Source organism: Lissotriton vulgaris, chromosome 6, assembly GCF_964263255.1.
Source record: "Lissotriton vulgaris chromosome 6, aLisVul1.2, whole genome shotgun sequence".
NCBI lineage: Eukaryota > Metazoa > Chordata > Amphibia > Caudata > Salamandridae > Lissotriton > Lissotriton vulgaris.
Window position 1 is genome coordinate 205,654,352 of NC_141694.1, and position 20,934 is coordinate 205,675,285.

Genomic DNA, 20,934 nt, shown 5'->3' on the forward strand with positions numbered 1-20,934 from the left:
GTTGCACACAATTTAGCAGCACCGGGCTGCATCATTTCTAAAATGCAAGGAAGTGCCCTATGTAAAAGAATATGGCACACCCCCGTGTTTTTCCTAGCACTGGCGCTAAAAAAGCTGCCTAGTGCCAACACAAACACCCTTGTGCCATAGTGCAAGGATGCGTGTTTATGTGCAGGAAGGGGCAACTTCCTGCACATAAACAATCTTTAACGGTGATTTGCTCTTTCTATGTGTGCTGCAAAATTCAGCACACATTGAAGGAGAAAAAATGAGGAGAAATAAAAGTATTTCTCCTTGTTGCACCAATCTAACACCTGCTATTCAGTGCCAATGCTTGTTGTCATTTGGATACAAATTTGACAAACAAAAAGGATTGTTGATGCAGGTAACGTCTTCTGTAAGGCTGCCTGCTGCGATGTCTAATTTTATTTGTTATTGCATGCGTCTAACCTCCATGATGGTTGCAGCGGGTTTTCTTTTGTCTACTTTATTCTTTTAATTTACCTTGAACTATGTTGTGGAGGCTGTGTTTATCTTTTTGGGGTTATGGGTGGGTAAGTGAGTGAATGGAAGAATGAGTGGTGGGTGGATGAATCGGTTCATGGGTTGAAAGATGAGTGACAGAGTGCATGTATGATGACTTATTGAGTGCGTAAACCTATCAAGGGCTGAGAAGAAACATTCATTCATGAGAAAGACATAATGGCTTTGTCACCGCTTGTTTTCCAAAATGTTCTTATCCGCTATAAGACAATTAGAACAATAATATTCAGTATATAGACAAAGGAAAATAACACGGGTTTAGATTTAAAAATGAAAATAAACAAAGAAAACATACTTCCGTCTCAAACTTGGTTTTATAAGAGATGTACTTTTCTGATGTTTTATTATTTAGATCCGCTGTAAACCTTTCCAAGATTGTAAGCTGGATATTGTTAGCTGTAAATTTAGGGGAAAAGAAATGAGGGGAGAGTTCACCACCTTGTTAAAATCAAATATAAATTGATCAAAATGTATTCTCAACATTTTACAACAAATGTATATAATAGTGACCTACAAGATGGCATATCAAATATATATAAATAATGTATAGCTAAGGCACTGTGCAAGTAATGGAGCAGCCTCTTATCCTTGAGCAAAATCTCGAAAAAAATACAAATTAAGCCGAGTACAACACATCGTATAATAATTGATATGCAGAATGCAACCACAGTAAACATAAAAAAATTTATGAACAGAAGGATAGTCTGACTCCATTAACTCTCAAATCTTTATCTAGGATAAAGATGGGTTCCTGAATGACCTAGGGACTGAGATAGCACAAGTGGCTACCCAGATATTTGTCCACACTCCCCACTCCAACCAAACAATGACTTATGCTAATTTGGACTGAACACTGCTCACTGTTTTTAGAATGCCTTCATTTCATCAGTGAAGCCTTTGTAATGCTTAAATGAGGTAAAACACAATTACTACTACATTAACAATGAAATACATTAGGTACCACATTCGATTCTACTACTTTCACTCAAGAATATATATTAATCTCTATGAGGTTTATTGACACATATATAAAAATTACAGAAATGCATAGTACATGCTAAAGAAGAGTGACAAGTGACAACTTGCAGAGTGATACATTAGTGCCATCCTCACTTATTGCAATAACATCAAAGCAACGCCATCATAAAGAAGATGCACACATCAGACAATCATGCTAAATATTTATTCAACAAGCATAAAATCATAATATACCAAACAGCTTATGATCCTTTTCTTGCATTCAGCTTTTTTGTAACAAACTACAATTCTGACCGGTAGGCCAAATTTAATGTATAATGTTTAAAAAAATAGGATTATTTTGTCCATGTCACTGCAATCCTCAAAATGACTCAAGGCTGTGTACAATCCCAAAACCACTCCCAATCCTACTAGCTGGCATCTCTGGTTAATATAGTTGTGGTTGAGATGACAGACGAACAGCCCTGTACAGATTGAAAGAGTTTATTCACCAACTCACCTGAAGCTTTATGTCCTTTGAGGCCAGATTCAGAATGTAGAATTATTTCAAGGCAGTGCCCAATATTGCAGAGTGTGTTGAACCAATGCCCTGCAGATGTAGATGTGCCCAAGTAACCACAAGCGCCTATATCTGTAGAAAAAGGCTAATTATATTTGCAAGCCTACTGCCGTACTCCTATATATTTGCTGAGGAAAAGACCTGACGTAGGAGAGCTGACAGTCTTTGAATTCACTTGAACTTCTTCTCCTGAGGAAGACAAACTAGCCCCACACCAGATCACAACCAAGCATCTGTGCTCTAGGCTCTGGTATGGCTCCAAAATTAACTTCTCATTGTTTATAAGATATCCAACTTACCTTAATATGAATACTACACTACCTTCTGTAGATTCATGATTAGGTACCCTCAGGACTGTTAACCAATCAGCAGATACGGATACCTCCGAGCATCCCTTGAGGAAAATAGCAATTGTTTTTTGGAAAATATGAGACAGTACTGTCCAGACAATCTTTTCAGCAAGAACCCCCGTGAACATTATCTCTTTCCTTTTTTCAACTCTGGAACAAATTCTATTGCATTCTTCTTCATTAGGATTAACATATTCTGATGAAGACTCTGTCTCTTCTCTGGGTTGTTTGGAAGAGAAGTACAAAACTATTTTCCTGAGGATGCCTCAACAACTCTAAACATGATTCTGAAAAACCACGTGATTTCCTCAACTGTTTTTGACCTCCTCCTGCCATTTCTTGTGGAATAAAGACAATTTTCTGCCAAACACCTCTAAAGAACATTCTAATCTGGCATAGTTAGGAAAGTTGATAATCCCATGAATTCTGGCAGGTTTTGGAACCATCTTCTGAATGACTGGGCAGAAAACCGGATCTCTTAGATGATGGCCCATATCTTTTGTGCCTTAAGCATTCATTAGGTTTCTAGCTTGTATCATAGGTTTTGGACTGGTACTTAATTGGCTGCCTGTGCTTCCTACCTTTCGAAGAGATTTTGATTGCTTTCTCCATCTCCTCTCTGTAAGAAATTAGGTAACTAGTTGTGCAGAATTTGAGGACTGCACAAGCAACAACAGGCCCATAATTGCCTCCTCACTGGGAACCAAGCACCCCATTGTAGCACTTGACTCTTTGAGGGTAGCAAAGCAGAGCAGTCCAAGATCTACTCAGTGGAGGTGGTGTTGACTTGTCATGACTATTCATTGACACACAAAAATACAACTCAATAAATAATTGATCAGCCAGTGCTTTTCTTTGAAAAAAGAAAGGTACCATTCATTGCCAAACAATAATACCACTGAATACATAATTGTTCAGGCAGTGATTTTCTTTGAGAAAGTTAAAAGTACATTTATTACACACACCAGTGAAGACTATGCGTTAATTTCCAAAAATATATGCATCCAGTAAACAGAATTCCCTTTGCTGACATTCAGAAATCATATCTGTTCCCTACTGGGTCATGAACACCCCCCAAACAAATCAACATAACTTCCCTCCCCCTACACCAGATAACAAAACACAAAATATAAGGGGGGTTTACTTTAAGTAAAGCAGGAGTGGGTTGCCACATTAAAATATGAGACAAGCCAATTGTCTTTTTCAAGTGGTCATCAAATCAAAATATAAGGCATGTCTATTGCCTTTGTCCAGTAGTCCCCAAATTAAAAGACTAATAACCACAAGTTCTAAAATCACCATTATATCATTGAAATCATTAATTGTGTTTAAATGTAATCACTATTGTCAAGACAGCACAGCAGTGTTTATCAAAAACCACCGTCAGCAGTATGCTGTCAGTAAAGTATTAAAATCAACATGCCATGTGAGTTTTTCTTGCAACACTTTAGGCCTCGTAGAATGCAGCTACAGAACCAGCCACCAGAAGGCCCCGCACTCCAAGGTGTAAAGCAAAAACTCCAGCCTAGGAAGTGCTTGAAAATAAATAAAAAGTCTCCCCAGATGAAATGAAATGAAAGTTTTATAAAACGCATGTATGCCGAGGCGTCTGGCTGTAATTTAAGCTAAGCCGGAGGGAAATTTGGTAAGGATATGGGTTCAATGTGAAAAGCCATGTTTTTAGTGATTTTCTATTGGTTTGACTTCTCAGACTAATTGGTAGTGAGTTCCAGACTTTGGGGCCCAGATGAAAAAAGCTTCTGCCACCCCATTTTACAGTCTTCACACTGGGAACAACAAGTAGGGAGACCGTCGACGACCCGAGATTGTGTTGTGGAATATGCCATATGATGCACTTAGTAAAGTAGGCAGGTCCAGCATAATGAAGTATCTTGTGCACAATACACATTGACTTAAATTGAATCATTGCCTGAACCGGAAGCCAGTGCAGTTCTTGAATACTTTGGGATACAGAACTGAATTTGGGAATTTTAAGTAGTAATCATGCGGCTGCATTTTGTAACGATTACAGTTTGCGAACAGTCCTCTTGTTTGCCCCTAAGTAGAGGGCTTGCAATAGTAAATTTTTGATAACACCAAAGCAACGATAACTGTTTTCCTAAATTTCATGGGAATGAAAGGTAAAAATGTTCGTAGGATCTTCAGCGTAAAGGAACATGATGATGTAATACCATTGACCTGATCAGATAATGCTAAATGGTCATCTAAAATGACAGCAATATTCTTTACCTTATTTACTTGGGATGGGCAAGACCCCGCTGCTTATGGCCACCAAGATAAGTTCCAAAAGGAAGTATACTTGCCAAACAAAACCACTTTGGTTTTGTCGGTGTTCAACTTCAAGCAGTTATCCCGCATCCACCTAATGGTATGAACCATACAATCATTAAATTTAACTGCCACGACCTCAGGCTTTGAGGATAGAGTTACAACTATTTGAGTGCCATCTGCATAGCAGATGGCAGTAAAGCCATAAGATCGAATGAGTTTTGCAAATGGGGTAACATAGACTTTGAACAAAGTTAGGGATAACGACGATCCCTGAGGCACCCTGCAAGGCAGAGCATAGGGTTGGGAATTATGTTCGCCCATCACTTTAGTCTGTTCTCTATCTATAGGTAGGATCCGAGTATGTTAGAAGCTTTGCCTGTGATTCCTATTTCTGACAGGCAATGGATGAGTATTTGATGATTAACCGTATCGAACGCAGCAGAGAGGTCAAGCAAAATCAGTATAGCCATCCCTCCGCCGTCCAATTGGACCCAAATTTTCTCGGTGGCAGCAATCAATGCAGACTCAGTGCTATGTAGGGGTCAAAATCCATGTTGCACAGGGTCTAGTTTATTATTAGACTCTAAAAAAAGCAGCTCTTCATTAAGAGCCTTTTCCAGAATTTGTGAAGGAAATTGCAAACAGGAGCTAGATCGGTAATTGCTAACCTCCATCGGATCATGTGAAGGTTTTTTCGGTATGCGCCTAACTAAGGAGTTTTTCCAGATGTTAGGGAAACATCCAGCACCCAGAATATTGTTAAGGAGGGGTGCTAAATGTTCTGCGTATGAAGGACCATGGCTGGATAGGGGTCCAGTGGAGGTCCCGATTTTGTTGCCAGTATGAGCCTCTCAAGTTGTTCTGATTTTTTGTGATTAAACTTATGTAAGCGGGCTTGCAAAGTAGCCTCGCCTTTGTTTGACATATCCTGGTTGTCCCCCACGTGGCAACTAGCAAACTCCTCATAAACCTTATTTACTTTGTTGTGGAAGAACTCAGCTAATTTGTTACAAAATTCAGTGTCAGGGCTGAATTGTTTGCATTTGCCAAATTCTCTGTGCTTATGCATATGCCTCTCTGGGGTAATTTACAACAGCAGAATCAATCCAGCCGTCAAAGTTTAGGGCTGCAGAATCAAGGTCTGTATTTAGACAGGGATTTTGGGCACCTAAGGCGAATTCAAGATCTGGAGTGTTTATTTTCCTCCAGGATCGTGCTGTAACCCTTCTATTGTTGTTTGATTTTGTTAAGGGGCTGTCCAAGAAGTGATAACTCAAAGAAAACCGCGCTGTGATCTGTCCAAGTCATAGGTAGGGCTCTGTTGATTTTATCTGGGCATGGTTGGTAAAAATGCCATCAAGAGTATGATTACCTATGTGAGTTGGTTCTGTAACGTCAAAGCTCTTCAGACCATCGATCAAGTTGATGATATCTCGACATTCCGTGGATTCTAGGTGGAAAATAAAATCCCCAAAAGGGAGAAATTGGGATATTCCATACACGATTCCATGACGGTCTGTATGGAGGACCAGGTGGTCAATAGATTAGAATCCCATTGAAAGCTACCATGTTATTGCATTTAAGGGTAAACCGAATAGCTTCTTCCTCAAGTCGAGGGATGGCAGCAAATGATGCCTTAATGTTGGTGCGATGAACAAAAGCAGTACCCCACCCCTTTGTCCTTCTCTATCAATTCTAAACATATCATACCCCTTTGGTATTGACGTGTTAAAGTCCGGCTCGGAGGAACTGTTAGTCCAGGTCACTGTAAGGAACATTATGTCAGGGTTATGTTGCTCAAAGAAATCAGTAAGTTCATATTTATGTTTGGAGTGTGGCCTGGTATTAAGTAGGACACATGTTAAAGCGGTCTCCTTTAACTCATACATGCGAGCAACAGTCGGGTTAATAGACCTAGTGTTGTTGTTAAGAATACTGACATGATTCGTATGGTTAGCAAACTTACAAATGGACAGTCTTGTACAGTAAAATCCTTATAAAAATGAAATTGCTTACATTCTTTTTGCTTACTTCTAGCTCCCATGTTCAACAGTGTCTCTTTTGAATAGGTTATAATGGGATTTTGAGCAGGGTTTTGGCGCTCGGCGCATTCCGGCCATGGACGGATGCAGACAGCCTCGGTGCATTCGCGTGCTCATTTTTTAGTAAAATGCGGCCAACAAGTAGTACACTAACCAAGATGGCGGCCTGCTATGACATACGGGTACCGTCAAACGCTGATTGGAAGGGATCAGAAGCAGCAAGTAAAGTGCACTTTACGTTAAAAACAGATCAATGCACAAATAAAATACCCCATGGAGCCATAACACAGCTCCTTGCTTAGAAAAAAACAGCGCTCTTGGATCATGGGACCTGGGAGACATAGGATTAACTTGTTAAGAGTTAATCACAGGGGGATCAGAGGGTAACTAAGTACGTTTATTTGCATGATAAATTAAAACAGCTGCAACAACATATATAAAAAAGTGGATAAAACAAGATTAAGAATTGCTAAATAGACAGCGATTCATTAAGGCATGCTTCCCAACATGCATTATATGCTAATAAAAAATAAAAATGTTATGTGTCAGCTGACAATATGTGAAGACAGCCATTCACTTCTCCCCTAAGCAAAATTTGGGACCCCAACCTAAGTTTTAAGATAAAGTAAGATAAAACAGCTGTGTCAAAACCGGCTAGTTGGGCTAATCTCTTGGACTCCTATTGATTGAGTTTGGCAAGAAAGTGCAAATTGCACAATGATGTGCAAATTCGCAAATGTTAAAATTATGTTACATTATATCTGTGCAAATTAAGCAGCTCATGTGCAAAAAGGGCCACACAAAAGCTGTAAATCACATTGTATTCGATGTAAGATCATTATTGCGCTCTTAAGATTTGGAACCAACAATTATTTGAGTGCTGCTGGGGTGTTATAGTTTATTTTTAGGTAACATCCACAGTTCCTACTGGGTGATCACTGAGTCCTTCAGCTACATCTCTGCTATTTAGAATTTGTTCGGCTATGCTCAGAAACCTTACCTGGTGGTAGCTTAATTGTACACCCTCACCCGAAAAGCACACTATTACTGCCTGCCTGCATGTCTGTATTCTTTTAAGGTTGAAAAGTGGCCTCAGCAGTGCTCTGCCTCAATAGGCCAAGCTGTTCTATGGAGTCTTCCAAGTAGATAAGAGAAGATTCTGCTAGCAATCTTGTTCTTAAGGTTCCTCAGTGCCACTGCTGTTGCTGTGCCTATCCTCTATATTGCTTCCTTTTGGGCAGTGAAGGTTCCTTCACTATCTATAATAACTCCCAGATATTTGTATTCATGGATGGCTACCAACTGTTGTTGGGCCAAGTGTCAGCAGTAGGCTCCTTTAGCCCTCAATTGATTCAAATGCATGACTTTGGATTTGCCCAGATTTATGCTCAAGCCATTTTCATCTGAGTAGCTTTGTGTTGTGTCTCGTAAGCGATGGAGGCCGATTGGTGTTCGACTGGTGAGTACGAGATTGTCAGGTTATTGTAGGTTTGATAGGACAAGACCCCCACCCCATCTGAGGGGCATGGGAATTACATTTGTTTAGCCTGGTTGACAGGACTACCATGAAGAGGTTGACTCGGATTGGAACTAGTACACAGCCTTGTTTCAGCCCAATTGTGGTTCGAATCTTTCTTGTCAGGTGGTCTCCGGCCCCTAACTTTACTTTAACCCATGTGTTTGTATCCATGTGTTTGAGCGTAGGAGAATTAGGGAGCATATCATCAAGCCCCAGCGATAATTATAGCTAAGCGCACTTAGCGCTAGGATAATTATCGCCGGGTAGCGTGGATTTTTATCACTGAGATAGCGTGCTATCAGCAACGCTTATCTCAGAAGTGATAAAAATCCTCGCGCTAACTGCCAAATGAGTGATTATCGCTGGAAAACCAACGATAATCTCTCGAAATTTGGCGTTAGCTTGATGATAGGGGCTCACAAACGTAGCCATGATATCTACCTTCCATAGGATGTCATGGCTAAGTCAGGAAAATACCAGGTGTAAAAAAAGCAGCGCTAACCGCGGTTAGCGCTGCTTTTTTTTATCACTAACAGGGTTACCAATATCCTTGATAATAGGAGAAATGTCGCTTAACAACATTTCTCCTATTATTTTTCTCTGGAACGTCCCCTTTGCATCTCATTAGAGATGCAAGGGGAAGCGTAGAGAAAAAGGGTGCTAACATGCACATTTGCGTGTTAGCACCCTGTTGCTGATAGGGAGATAATTTTATCTCCGCTTTCTTGGCTTTTAAAGCCAAAAAAGCAGAGATAAATCCCTTGATGATATGCCCCTCAGTGTTTCAATGAGAGAGGCAGAATATTTCATTTAGTAAGTTTTAAGCGATTGAAAGCTGAGCAATATTTGATAAAGAAGACATACAGAGGCTGCTTGGCAGAGCAAGTAGCGTGTTTCTGGATCCCCACTGCCGCTTTTGATCACTGCCAACACAGTCCATCTCAGATCATTCACCGAGTGATTGTGTTGTAAAAAATGGGACACCAATGGTGCTGTCAGGGTTTTATTGTTGATTCGAGAACGATGTTGTATAATCCTTTGTTGCACCTCCTGTGTTGTCTTTCCAATGTAAACTTTCTCACATGGACACTGGATGGCATATACTGCATTTTTAGTCTTGCAGTTGGTGTGTTCCTCATGACGCCAACATTTCCTTCCTTATTTTTGGTGTCTTTGAAATTAAGTATTGATTCTGTACATATTGAACACTTGTATATATTGCGCACATTGTTTTCTGAATGCATTCTTTATTGGTTGATAACTGTTCTTTTGATGACATACAAAAAATTAAATGAAAAATTAAAATAAGACAAAAAACTAAAATAAAATAGTAGATCACTACTCATAGGCTGGGTGTGATCAAATGACAAAAAAGTAAACCTGTCTGGCTATTTGTTCTGTTTGGTATATTGGAGTTGTCCAAGCCGGTCAGAGATAGGACCCAAACCTCCCTTGTTGCCCTGGCTGCTGTTATGGCATCAATCAGCAGAGTTAAAATATTAGTGGTAGTCCCCAAGTGTCTACGGAAGCCTGTTTGGTTAAGAGGGATAACTGCATTTTATCTTACCCAGTTTGACAAGTCATGCAAGATGAGCCTGACATAACATTTAGCATCATTGTCTATCAGGACTACCAATCTGTAGTTTTTGGCCTCATTCCTGTCGCCCTTTTTGTAGATTGGGGAGATAACTATTAGCCTCACCATGGGGCTTGAATTTTTTCTGATTGAAGAGTTCATTTAAAGACTGCTTTCAGCACTTTCACCCAGTAGTCCCGATCTAGTTTGAACAAGATTTATGGAATTCCATTAGGGCCGGCATGCCCTCTCTTCTTCCATGGCTATTTTCTTGGAAATTTGGTTGGCAGAGATTGTAATTGTGGTGGATGCCTGGTTATTGTGTGTTTCCTAGCCTTTGGGCCAGTATTGCCACCAGGTTCCTTCTTGAAGTGACTATCGAGAAACTTTGCACAGGTCTCTTCAGTCAGATGTGAACTGATCTCCTAGGCTGTTGGATTTTGTTGTGTGCTGATCACGTTACAAAATCGTGCAATATTGTTGCTCTTGATGTCGTATAGAAGCCTGGCCCACAAACTCTCTCCTGATTCTTTTTGGAGTCCTCAGATTAAGCTTTTATGCGTTGCTTTTAATTGCCTCACTTCACTTTGGATTTTGCCATCTTTAGAGTCTCCATATTGCTTGATTTATTGATTTCCTAAGCTGCTTTTCCATCACATTCTTTGAGATGGAGGGCTACTCATTTCGAGGATCTTCTATTCCCCTTGGTCATGGTTCATTTCCAACTGTATGTGCTGCTCGTACTGCCTTTGTAAGGCTTTCCCATCCTGCTAATGCATCAAGTTCTGCGTTTTATTTTTCCTGCAGGAGAATGTTTGCTGAATCAAGCAGCCTTTCTGGGTCATAGAGTTTGCATTTAAGCCCTATGTTGTTGAGCGTGCTAGACATGTTTACTGGCTGCATTGGTATTGTAAACTGCATGGACATTGTAATCTCTTGTGGCAGGTGGTCGCTGTGGTCTATTACTCCTATGTGATAATCCGAAACTTTGCAGAACAGTGGGAATGATTCATAAGTGTAGTCAATTGTGGTGGTGGTTGCCGTGTTTTGGAAAGTGGCAGCTGGGATCGATCTCCCAGAATTTGGCAGTTTAGTGCATGGAAATTGAGGTGTTTAAGGATCCCTAAGAGTTTCTTGGCTAGCTTTATTTGTCATCCCCAGTTATTCCCATCCTGTGGCGAAATAACCTATGTGCCTAACATGTGCATGTTAAAATCACCAGATATTATAAAGTTGGATTTTTGCTCTTTCATTAGTATTATGGTTAGTTCCTCTCCCATCTGGTTGATTCCCTTGGCCTTGCCTCGTGGGTACAAATAAACATTAATTAGTACAAGATGTAGGTTTTTAGATGCACCTTTTAGCATTACTCCAAGAGCTGGTAGTGCATTAAGCAGTGCTAGCTTGGTAGATAGCTCATTGACTCCTTATATGCGCTTTGTTGAGGTATAGATTGCCCGTCCTCCCTTAACTTGTCCGAATTTGGCACTTCTGGTAGCTGGAGTTGGTGTAACTTAAATCCTTGTGGGTGAGTTGGTTAATCAAGCCCTGTCTCTTGTAAAAGGATAAGATTGAACATTTGTAGGTTTAGCAGCAGATCCAGCTCTGTTATCTTATTTACCACACTGTTCATATTCCAGGGGCAGAGACATAGGATGTTTTTGTTTAGATGAAGCAGTCTTACTTTGCCAGGGATTATGGCTTCAGGCGTTTATTGTCCTAGCTAGCCAAAGCAAGTATTGCGGTACTGGGATTCCTGTTGCATATTTCCCAGGACCTAGATGAGTGATTTCCTCCTTGTGCCTCTGGTTGTGCTTCCATCCCCCCTTTGCATGGAGTATGACAGCACCATTGCATGGTCATGGTGGAGTTTAAGATGGTCCTTATGCCTAGTTAACAGGGGCTGCGAATATATTGTTTTATAGATGGGCAACAATTTGATTCCCCAAGCGCTTAGTTGTTCCTACTCATTCAAAATCCTCTTAGCTATACCAGAAAATCCCCAGATCACTTTAGTTGCCTCATTGCCTATGTGATTATTAGGCTCCACAAATTCTATTGATTCCAGGTCGCATGAGCTTAAATTCTCCAAACCGCTGATTGGCGGTTGAAGCTGTAAGATGTTCCCCCGGTTTAGTATGTCTTCCTGGCCTTTGCTCTTGTATTCCAGATAGAACAGGGTAGCACATGTTTTAGGTTGTGTCTACAGCCCTTCAGAGGTTACTGCTTGTTGTGCTCTTTCTCTGGGTTTGTGAGAATTCCATGATCCAGCTTGTGCTGAATCTGGGCCGTTTCCATGGATTAAGTATGGCCCCCTTTGAGGGGTTAATTTCTACCCTTGGATTTCGTCCTTAGGTCTAAGGTTTGAGGCTTTGGTTCTTACGTGGACTCTCCCTACAATCATTGGTCTCTCATCTATAGTGGGATTCCCTGTCGTAGATTGGCTAGGTGTCCCTTCTTTCTTTGTGCACTGCTGTTACTCCCCATGTGTCTCTTTTCTGGACTGTTATTTTAAGAAGTTCTCTTTTATACTGATGGCCACCACCTCCTCCCTGGCTCTTGCCTCAGTGGCGGTTGCGTTGTTGGCCTCTGGGGCAGTGTTGCTTACTTGGCTTAAGGTATTTTCTAACTCCCGGTAAAAGGTACAACTGAAATCTTAGGCTTTTTCAGGACATTTACCATTATTGTTAATTAAAAATGTTCAGACAAATCACCACAAACTAGCGAACAACAACCAATCCCAGCGTGACTCTGTCAAAGGTCAACCTATCACTGCACGGCACTGCCATTAATCAATCAATAGTAAAAGAGCAACAGTACTCTTTTACAGTATTGTTTTAAAATGTCAGTTCACATTAGATAAGCCCCAGTCCAGCTGCAATCCTCTCTCGTCACTGTGCTTACTCATATGTACTAAGTAGCAAAGTAAATCAACATAGATTAGATACACAATCCCACAAAAGAAATCTTAGTAATTTTTAAACTACTGTTGGTGTGCAAGCGGCACCTCACACGGCACACTACCATATGCATACGTGTAACAAAAATACCTCGCCATCTTGGATTTCTATGAATCTGATAATCAAACCAAACAATAATAAACAAAATCAATTCAAAAATATGAATAATACACCAACTTTACTGTGATCAATCCACCAATTGAACCTACAATCAGCATTACATATTCAAATATATCGGAGAATGCATAACAATTTTTCAAAGTCATATTTCAACAATAATACAGACCGGAAATACACACACCATCCATACATCAGTTCATGCTGTTTCATATTTACACTGCAAAATCGTTCAGGAACTCACTGCAAGTGAGACATTCTGAGAAACTGTGATGCCGGTACCACTGGTGGAGTTCCAGAAAATCCAATATTCTCTCAGAATGTGCATTAGTGACTGGGTAAACACTTTTCTGACCCCTTTAAAAATGAAGAGGTGATCTTTATACGGCAACCATCTTCTTCTACCAATTTGTGGGAGCTAAAATCATATCTCAATATTCACAACACCCCAAAATTAAAATAAAAAAATAATACCTTAAATGGTTTTCCCACTTAAGAAATTGCACGAAAAGGCACCTTCCCCAACATCAATGTAGCAGAGTACCAAAAACAAGTAACTGGGACCACTCATAACTGAGTTCTAGATCAAGGAAAGGTTAAAGGGTTTTATTACAAAAATCTCAAAATCAAGCAAAACAGAATAAATGCCAAAAAGGCTCAACTGCAAAGTCAGAATCAGAAACCCATTTTAAGTCCTGAATGAGGAGTACAATCAAGAAAGGTTTGGCCAGCATCCCTAGTAGAATCAAGTTAAGCTAAAGTAATATCTCTAATAATCTGGCTCACCACCATAATCAAGGGGTTCTTAAACACAATTCTCGCATAAAAAAATTGCAAAACAAGGAAATCATCATGGTCTGATCGTATGTAACATCTCTTTAGCAAATCAAGAATATGACAGTCGTTACCTTAACACATATGTGCCATCCCATTTTCAGAAAGCATAGAGGGGCTTATTTACGAGCCCTTGCGTCACTTTTGCACCGCAGGTGCGTCACTTTTTGTGACGCATCAGCAGGGTAAAAAAATGTGCCATGTTGCGTCATATTTACAAAGTGACGCGTCTAGGTAGATGCGTCACTTTGTAAAGCTGTGCGCCACATTATACTTGCGCCAGATATAATATATGCAGGGTGGGCGTTTCGACGCAAGTAAGCCTCGTAGAAGTGACGCAGTGAAATCTATCAGATTTCACTGCGTCACTTCTAGGATGCAAATGCGTCAATATCTTACCCCTGCCTCACAGCAGGTGTGAGACTGACGCAGGCACATGTGAAATGACCCATTGATGTGACACACTCAAGCAATGCGTCATTTATGCACCTACAGATAAGTCATAAATACTGACATATCTGTAACTCCTTGCGACATGATGCTTCGTAATGTAAATATGAAGCATCCATCATGTCGCAAGGAGGGCACAATGAAAAGTGACGCATCACTGTTTTCACACAGAGATGCCTCACTTTTCATAAATGAGGCCCAGAGTATCTTTCTTGCTACTGGCACCCACAGAGTTTCAAACAAAATATGAAACATTTCTACAATATAATTTCATACAAATGAATATGACCCATCTACACAGTGGAACAAAGGTGGAAGGGTCTTGAAGTTGCAACAGGTTAGGAAACATGGAATGTTCATTCAAAGCTTTGAATTCATAACAGTGAAAAAGAAGATTACATCAACTACCTTCACTCTGAGGAGCTTGTGAGGAGAGAAAAAGTGCAGAGGAACAGGATGGGAGGGGACGTGTACAGGAGTGAATGACTGAAACAGCATCCATTTTATCCAATATGGCGTTTCACATAACTGTGGCAGAACAAACCTATATTAATAAACATTCTTCAAAACCTCATATTAAATGTGTTTAAACTTGAACAATTGGTTGTCATTTACATATTACATCTAAAATCAAAATAATATTATTCACTACTGCACATAAATATACATTTAGAAAAAAACACGTCTGCTTCATTGATGGCCAAAGGTTGCATATTTTAACTGCCACTCCTAAGCATGGGGGACATTTTTAGAACTTTGAGTAAAGCAGGAAAAAACATCCTCTGACAGAAAGGAATGCGATAAAATGGCACTGTGTTGATAAGAATGTTGCGGAAAGGATGCCAAAAAGCAAATGAAGACATACCGCAGAAGGTCATGAATACTAGTCATTTAAGATTCTCTTTAGGAGAAAAGAGGAACAGGAAACATGGGCGATTTTCTGATTAAATACAGTATACAAGGCAAAATTGTGAACAAGGGGGTGTAGATTGGGCTTCGAAAAAACTGCACACTTTCAAGGGGACATTATGTTTTTATTATGTTTGTTTTCCACTTAAGAATGAAACACCTCAATCAAAATGAGACACTGTCCAATTTGGCAATGGTGTCATAACGTTTCTAAATTTCAGAGCTGGCTCTGTCATCATGAACAGCACATAAATGTGTGAATTAGTTAATTTGGCAGCTGTTTCAGAATAATGACAAAATAAAAAACAAATACTCTGTGCCATCCCTATCAACAACGTGTGGGCTCCATGAACTCCCCCGGCTATTTTGAGTGAAGGAAGCGCTAAATTAGTCTCTCTACCCAGTAATCTTGATCTTAAGGGACCAGGCAATACTTTGCCAAGTCTTCACAAGCCCTGCTGTTGGAGACATAATCATACTTTTTGGTGTGCATTGCTGCCACTGGGGAAGCTGCCTACTGTCTCCTTATGTAAATTATGTCCAGAGTTTTGATGCAGACAGAGGCCCCTTCGGATATAAGATCCTCATAACTATTTTGTATGTATAAGTTGACCATAAACATCATGAGTATGGATTTTGCAGCAACTGATTACAGGTATTAGAATGTGTGTAAACTAAATGCTTAGGGCTACCCATGGCTACTCTCAAACTCTTTCGTTTGTAAAAAATATATTTGCAAGATGGAGGCTTCCAACCTTGCCTCCACTCTCTCTATGCAGTTCTTTAATTTAGGATTGTCCTAAAGAAACACACAAGGATTTTCACCCTGGATGGTGCTCATGGCTGTCTGCACACTTAGAGTTAATGCTGCAATGCTTTTTTGGGTAGCCACATTTCTCAAACTGCTGCCAGAGAAGGAAAACGGTGACTTGTTGATCTGATCCATTGAAACTGGATGATGTGTTGATGCTTTCTTATAGTTAGGTATTTTCTAAAAGCCTGAACTTAGAAATATACAGTGAAACATCATGTATGTACCTGCATGAAGAGTGCTGCTGTTAATGCTTGTGGAATGTGAATCTGAGTGCTGTCAATTTCATATTATGTCGAAACATCCTTGAAGGCTCCTGTTAAAGATCTGCAGGCTTGCTTTACTGCTGCTGTTGCTGCCTGCAGCCAGCCAAAGAGCTCAGAGACCGAGGCACAAAACCTTGTAGTTCTCACTGCCGCCCACATGACACTGATTGAGGGTGCTCCAAGACATCAAAGAGCACCTGAGATGAATGGTGACTCAGTATGGTGGTTAGGCTGGCTCACTACACCAACTTCATCATTAATCCTGCTGTGTTAGGGTGGTACAATGTCCAGTTAACATACATATTATCTGTAATGAGAAAGACTTTAGACTTAGAAGGGGGATTCCACACCTTTGGACTTGGGACATTTTTGTTGGCAGAATCTACACTAGGGTATCAGAAGCAAGGTTCTCGACTAGAAGGTGTGAAGCAAAGCCAATCTGAAAAGATGTGGCTTTAACCCACAATATGCCTAAACAGGTTAAGAGTCATTGCCATCATAGGGAAACGCTAATACGTTTAGCAATGATGCACCAGCTCGGCCTAATACCTCTGCAGTGTTGAGCTCTCTTAAGTGATCAAGGCTGTATTCCAGCCTCCCCATCCTGCTCGGTGCCATCTTTTTTTCTGTGCTTTTGCTTTGTGATTCACCCACAGGTCTTGTATTATTGTATTATTGTTGCTGTCCTCTCGCTAGTCAGCCTGTTCCTGTTGTAGCCAGTCAGCCCACCGTTTTCCGCCAACGCCTCCTGCCTCGAGAGCCCCTCCCACTCCCCAGGACCAACTTAATGGAGGCCAAAGCTCGACCCCATTGAGCAGGTCCTGCCCCAGCTCCCCATGACGCCTCCGCCATCCTGAGCTCTCTCCAGCGCTCGACTCGGTATTCTCGCCTCCCCTTTCCACGCTGTGCCATTGCTTTTGTGTGCTTGTCCTTTGTGATTACCACACACGTCTTGTATTACTGCTGCTGCCCTCCCTTCACTAGTCAACCTGTTCCTGTTGTAACCAGTCAGCCCCCACCAGGCTTCACTTTTACCCCCGTTTTCTGCTGAAGCCTCCCGCTTCCCTGAGCCCCTCCCAACCACAGGACCTACTTAATGAAGGCTGCAGCACGACACCATTGAACATGTTCTGCACCAGCTCTCAACGACACCTCTGATGTCCTGAGCTTTCTCCGGTGCTCACAATGGTATTCTCGCCTCCCCTTCTCTCTCTGTGCCATTGTTTTTCTGTGATTTTGCTTTGTGATTCCCCCCTCAAGGTCCTGGTTATTGAATTATTGTTGCTGGCCTCCCCTCGCTATTCAGCCTGTTCCTGTTGTAAACAGTCAGCCCCCACCATGCTGCAATTTTCCTGTCACTTTCTGACGACACCTCCCAAAGCCCATCTTAACCACAGGTCCTACTTTATGGAGGCTGCAGCGTGACTACGCAGTGGACGCTCACTGCTGGTGCACCAAAGGCAAGCTTGTTTGCTCCCATCAGTGCCTGGACCACACCCAGCTCCTGGAACCCTGGTCCCTATGCCCTCTACCAGGGAAGGGACACCAATTGCTGCAATGCCTCACAAGAAGCACAGTAGGACATTTTGCTTGCCATCACTGTCGCTTCACTTGCAACGTCACAACCAGCGTGATTCTGACCCAGCCGACACCTGTTCACAGTTCAACACTCCTCTGTACACTGCTCAATGTACGGTACTTCTGCAAGCATGCCACGGAAATCTGGGACATCATTACCACCCTCACCCAGACATGATGTTCATCACAAAAACATGGGTCCCACCTCATCGACGCCCAACATAGCCACTGCAACGCCCCCCGGCTAAAAGATTCTTGAGTGCCCATGAAGGCAGACATGGCCTGGGCATCACCATCGTTCACAAGGACACCCTGCAATGCACCCCCACGGAGGACCTTAGTATCCTGATCATGGAACACCTCAACTTTCAATAGATGCTAAAATTACCATCAAAGAAACCCTTGCTTACAGATCCACGGGCCTCTGACCAAATTTCTGCAACTTTTTTTATAATCAAATGAGGGAGAGACGCTAAGATTAATTCAGCTTCCATCCGATAAGCATGTAATCAAAGGAGAATTAAGCACTCTTCCTGTTTATAGCCAGGGTCTAGGGTTCTTATCGTCTTTAAAAACCCTCATTCATGTGAAAGCCGTCAGTGCGGTATATCTTAGTTTTCCGCAAGGATTGTTACGTGAAGAGCATCATCATCTGTCTTTGTTATGCTTTCCTCCACCTGGAGGGAGACCAACTGGCATTCACAGTAGTGATCAGTGATGGTCAGGGTGGGAGTGAAGTGTGTTTAAAATTACCTCCATCTATCAAGGCTAGTTTTTATTGTGTTGATTATGGGGTAAAGCTAAAAAGGGAGATGGTGCGTGAATAGAAGAGTCACTATTCTGCAGTACCTGCTTAAAAAAACTTTGGTGGTCGACATGTTTCAGTCCTTGTGCGCCCAGTCGGGTACCGTTGGGCTTTCTTAAGGACCAAGTGGTTGCACGTTTACTGTTTTGTAACATGCATACGTAAGTGATGCACTTACCCTTCTTCTTGCATGTGCTTAATAGCACAATGACTGGTTATAGGTAAGTTGTACCTGTAACTGGAGAAAGAAAAAGACCATTAAGACAGAAAACAGGAATCGTTCTCTTTTGATCTCATCCTGTACCATGTGATGCCGAAAATAATACGCAACCCATGTGCTGAAAAAAGTTCACAAACTACGTGCCACTATGCTCTAGATGATCATGTGGGAATAGTAAGTATACACATCATGATTTTATAAGAAACATTACAGTAAGGGATTCTCAGTGGCAGTAGGTGAATACCAATGTGTTGTCAAAAAAGCTAGAAATTACACTTAGCAGAGGAGGCAGTAAGCCGGTTGCGTGCCTTATTATTGGTGCTGTATTCTTTAAGAAGAATGGTATCTTCAAGCGATTGACTTGTGCAACTATAGGCATAATATATGCTTTTTCTAATTAACTGTTGTTGCATGTCTGTATTGTTAAGCAGAACGTTCGCCATAGGTGCAATCAGTGTGAAGCAGTGTGTTAAGGGCGATGTCTTAAATTTTTTTACAGACCCACAGCACTTCAATGGGCAGCTCTTTTGCCCCCAGTACAGCAGGGCTATATGTAAGCAATTTTGAAACAAAACATATTCTCAATGCCACAAATCCCTACAGAGCCAAGATACTCTTCTGGAAACGGTACATCAACTACATCATCATGATCTGGAATGACAGTCCAGCCAGCCTACCAGAATTGGATTTTCTGGACATCACAATATACAAAGAAAACAAAAACATCAAAACAAAAACATTTTACAAACCAAGTGCAAAGAACAGTCTCCTCTCTTTTAACAGCTTTCACCAACGTCCCCTTAGAGAAAACCTACCATACAGTCAAAGTCTGCGGATCAGACGAAACTTCAGCAAAACCCATGCCTATAAAACTCAAGCTAGACCTTAAAACTGAAAGCGAGAAATTACCCAGACAGAGTAATACAGAAGTGCCAAAAGAGAGCAAGAAACCAACACAGACACAATCTCTTAGAAACCACCACAAATACCACCACAGAAGATATACTCACATGCTTAACAACATACAATACAGCGTCCAACACAGTAAAAAAAATTGTAAACAGGAACTGCCATTGTCTCCTGTCAGGGACCCTTAAATGACCAAAACCAAGATCCTCCAACAGAAGAACAAAGAGCATCTGTGATCGGCTGGTCCACACAAGACCTCACATGAACTCACCCAGAACAGAATCAATAACAAACACATGGAACCTTGCGCCAATTATTGGTCACTGTCCCTGCAGGCCCTTCTCTAATTGCAAACTAACAAAAGTCACTAACAGCCTGATTCATGAAGGCGAAATGGGCTCGCAAAGGGCCAGATTCTGAGAATCTGGCCCTTTGCGAGCTCTATTTTTGCATTTGGGATTCATCATCCCAAATGCAAAAATCGGTAATAGCGATTTCGCTATTTTGCGATGATTTACATTTAAGGAATCTCAATTTGAGATTCCTTAAATGCAATTCATCATTCATTTTAAAATTGCGAATTCTCAATTTCGGCCCGCTATTTACCGCGAGGTCAAACCTCGTGGTAAATAGCGAAAACTTAGAAAAATGCTTTTAAAAGCATTTTTCTAAGTTACATGTTACACACACACATGTCCTTTGGACATGTGTATGCGCAACATCTTTTCGTATTTACTGTTAAGGGGTGCTACAGGGTGTCCTTTGGACACCCCTGGCACCCTTTCAATCGCAATCTTATTTGCGATTAGCAAATTGCTAATCGCAAATAAGGAATACTCCCCATTCATTCCTATGGGCCTTTTGGCCCATAGGAATGAATGGGGAGGTATTCCTTATTTGCGATTAGCAATTTGCTAATCGCAAATAAGGAATATGTAGGAATCGCTTTTATTTTTGCGATTCCTACATAAATGCCGTTTTGCGAGTCTGAAATAGCGATTCCCTATGATTCGCTATTTCAAACTCGCAAAACGGCACTATGATGAATCAGGCTGTAAGACTCTACAACTCAAACCTGGCCTCAAATTGACATAAAGACACCCAACGAATAGCAACACAACCCATGTTATCTATATAATCAAATGCTCGTGCAGCCTTAAATACATAGGCATGTCCTGTCGGAAGATCAAACAGAGAATCGTTGAACACAGGATCA

General features: G+C 41.2%; 1 protein-coding gene across 1 annotated transcript in view; it reads right to left on the minus strand.

Moving 5' to 3' along the window:
- LOC147707026 (uncharacterized) overlaps positions 1 to 20,934 on the minus strand; it is a 686,292-nt gene that overhangs the window by 558,381 nt on the left and 106,977 nt on the right. Inside the window, exon 5 of the mRNA XM_086925617.1 lies at positions 839 to 939. Coding sequence (XP_086781743.1) covers positions 839 to 939 — 101 coding nt within the window. The remainder of the gene's footprint in view (positions 1 to 838; positions 940 to 20,934) is intronic.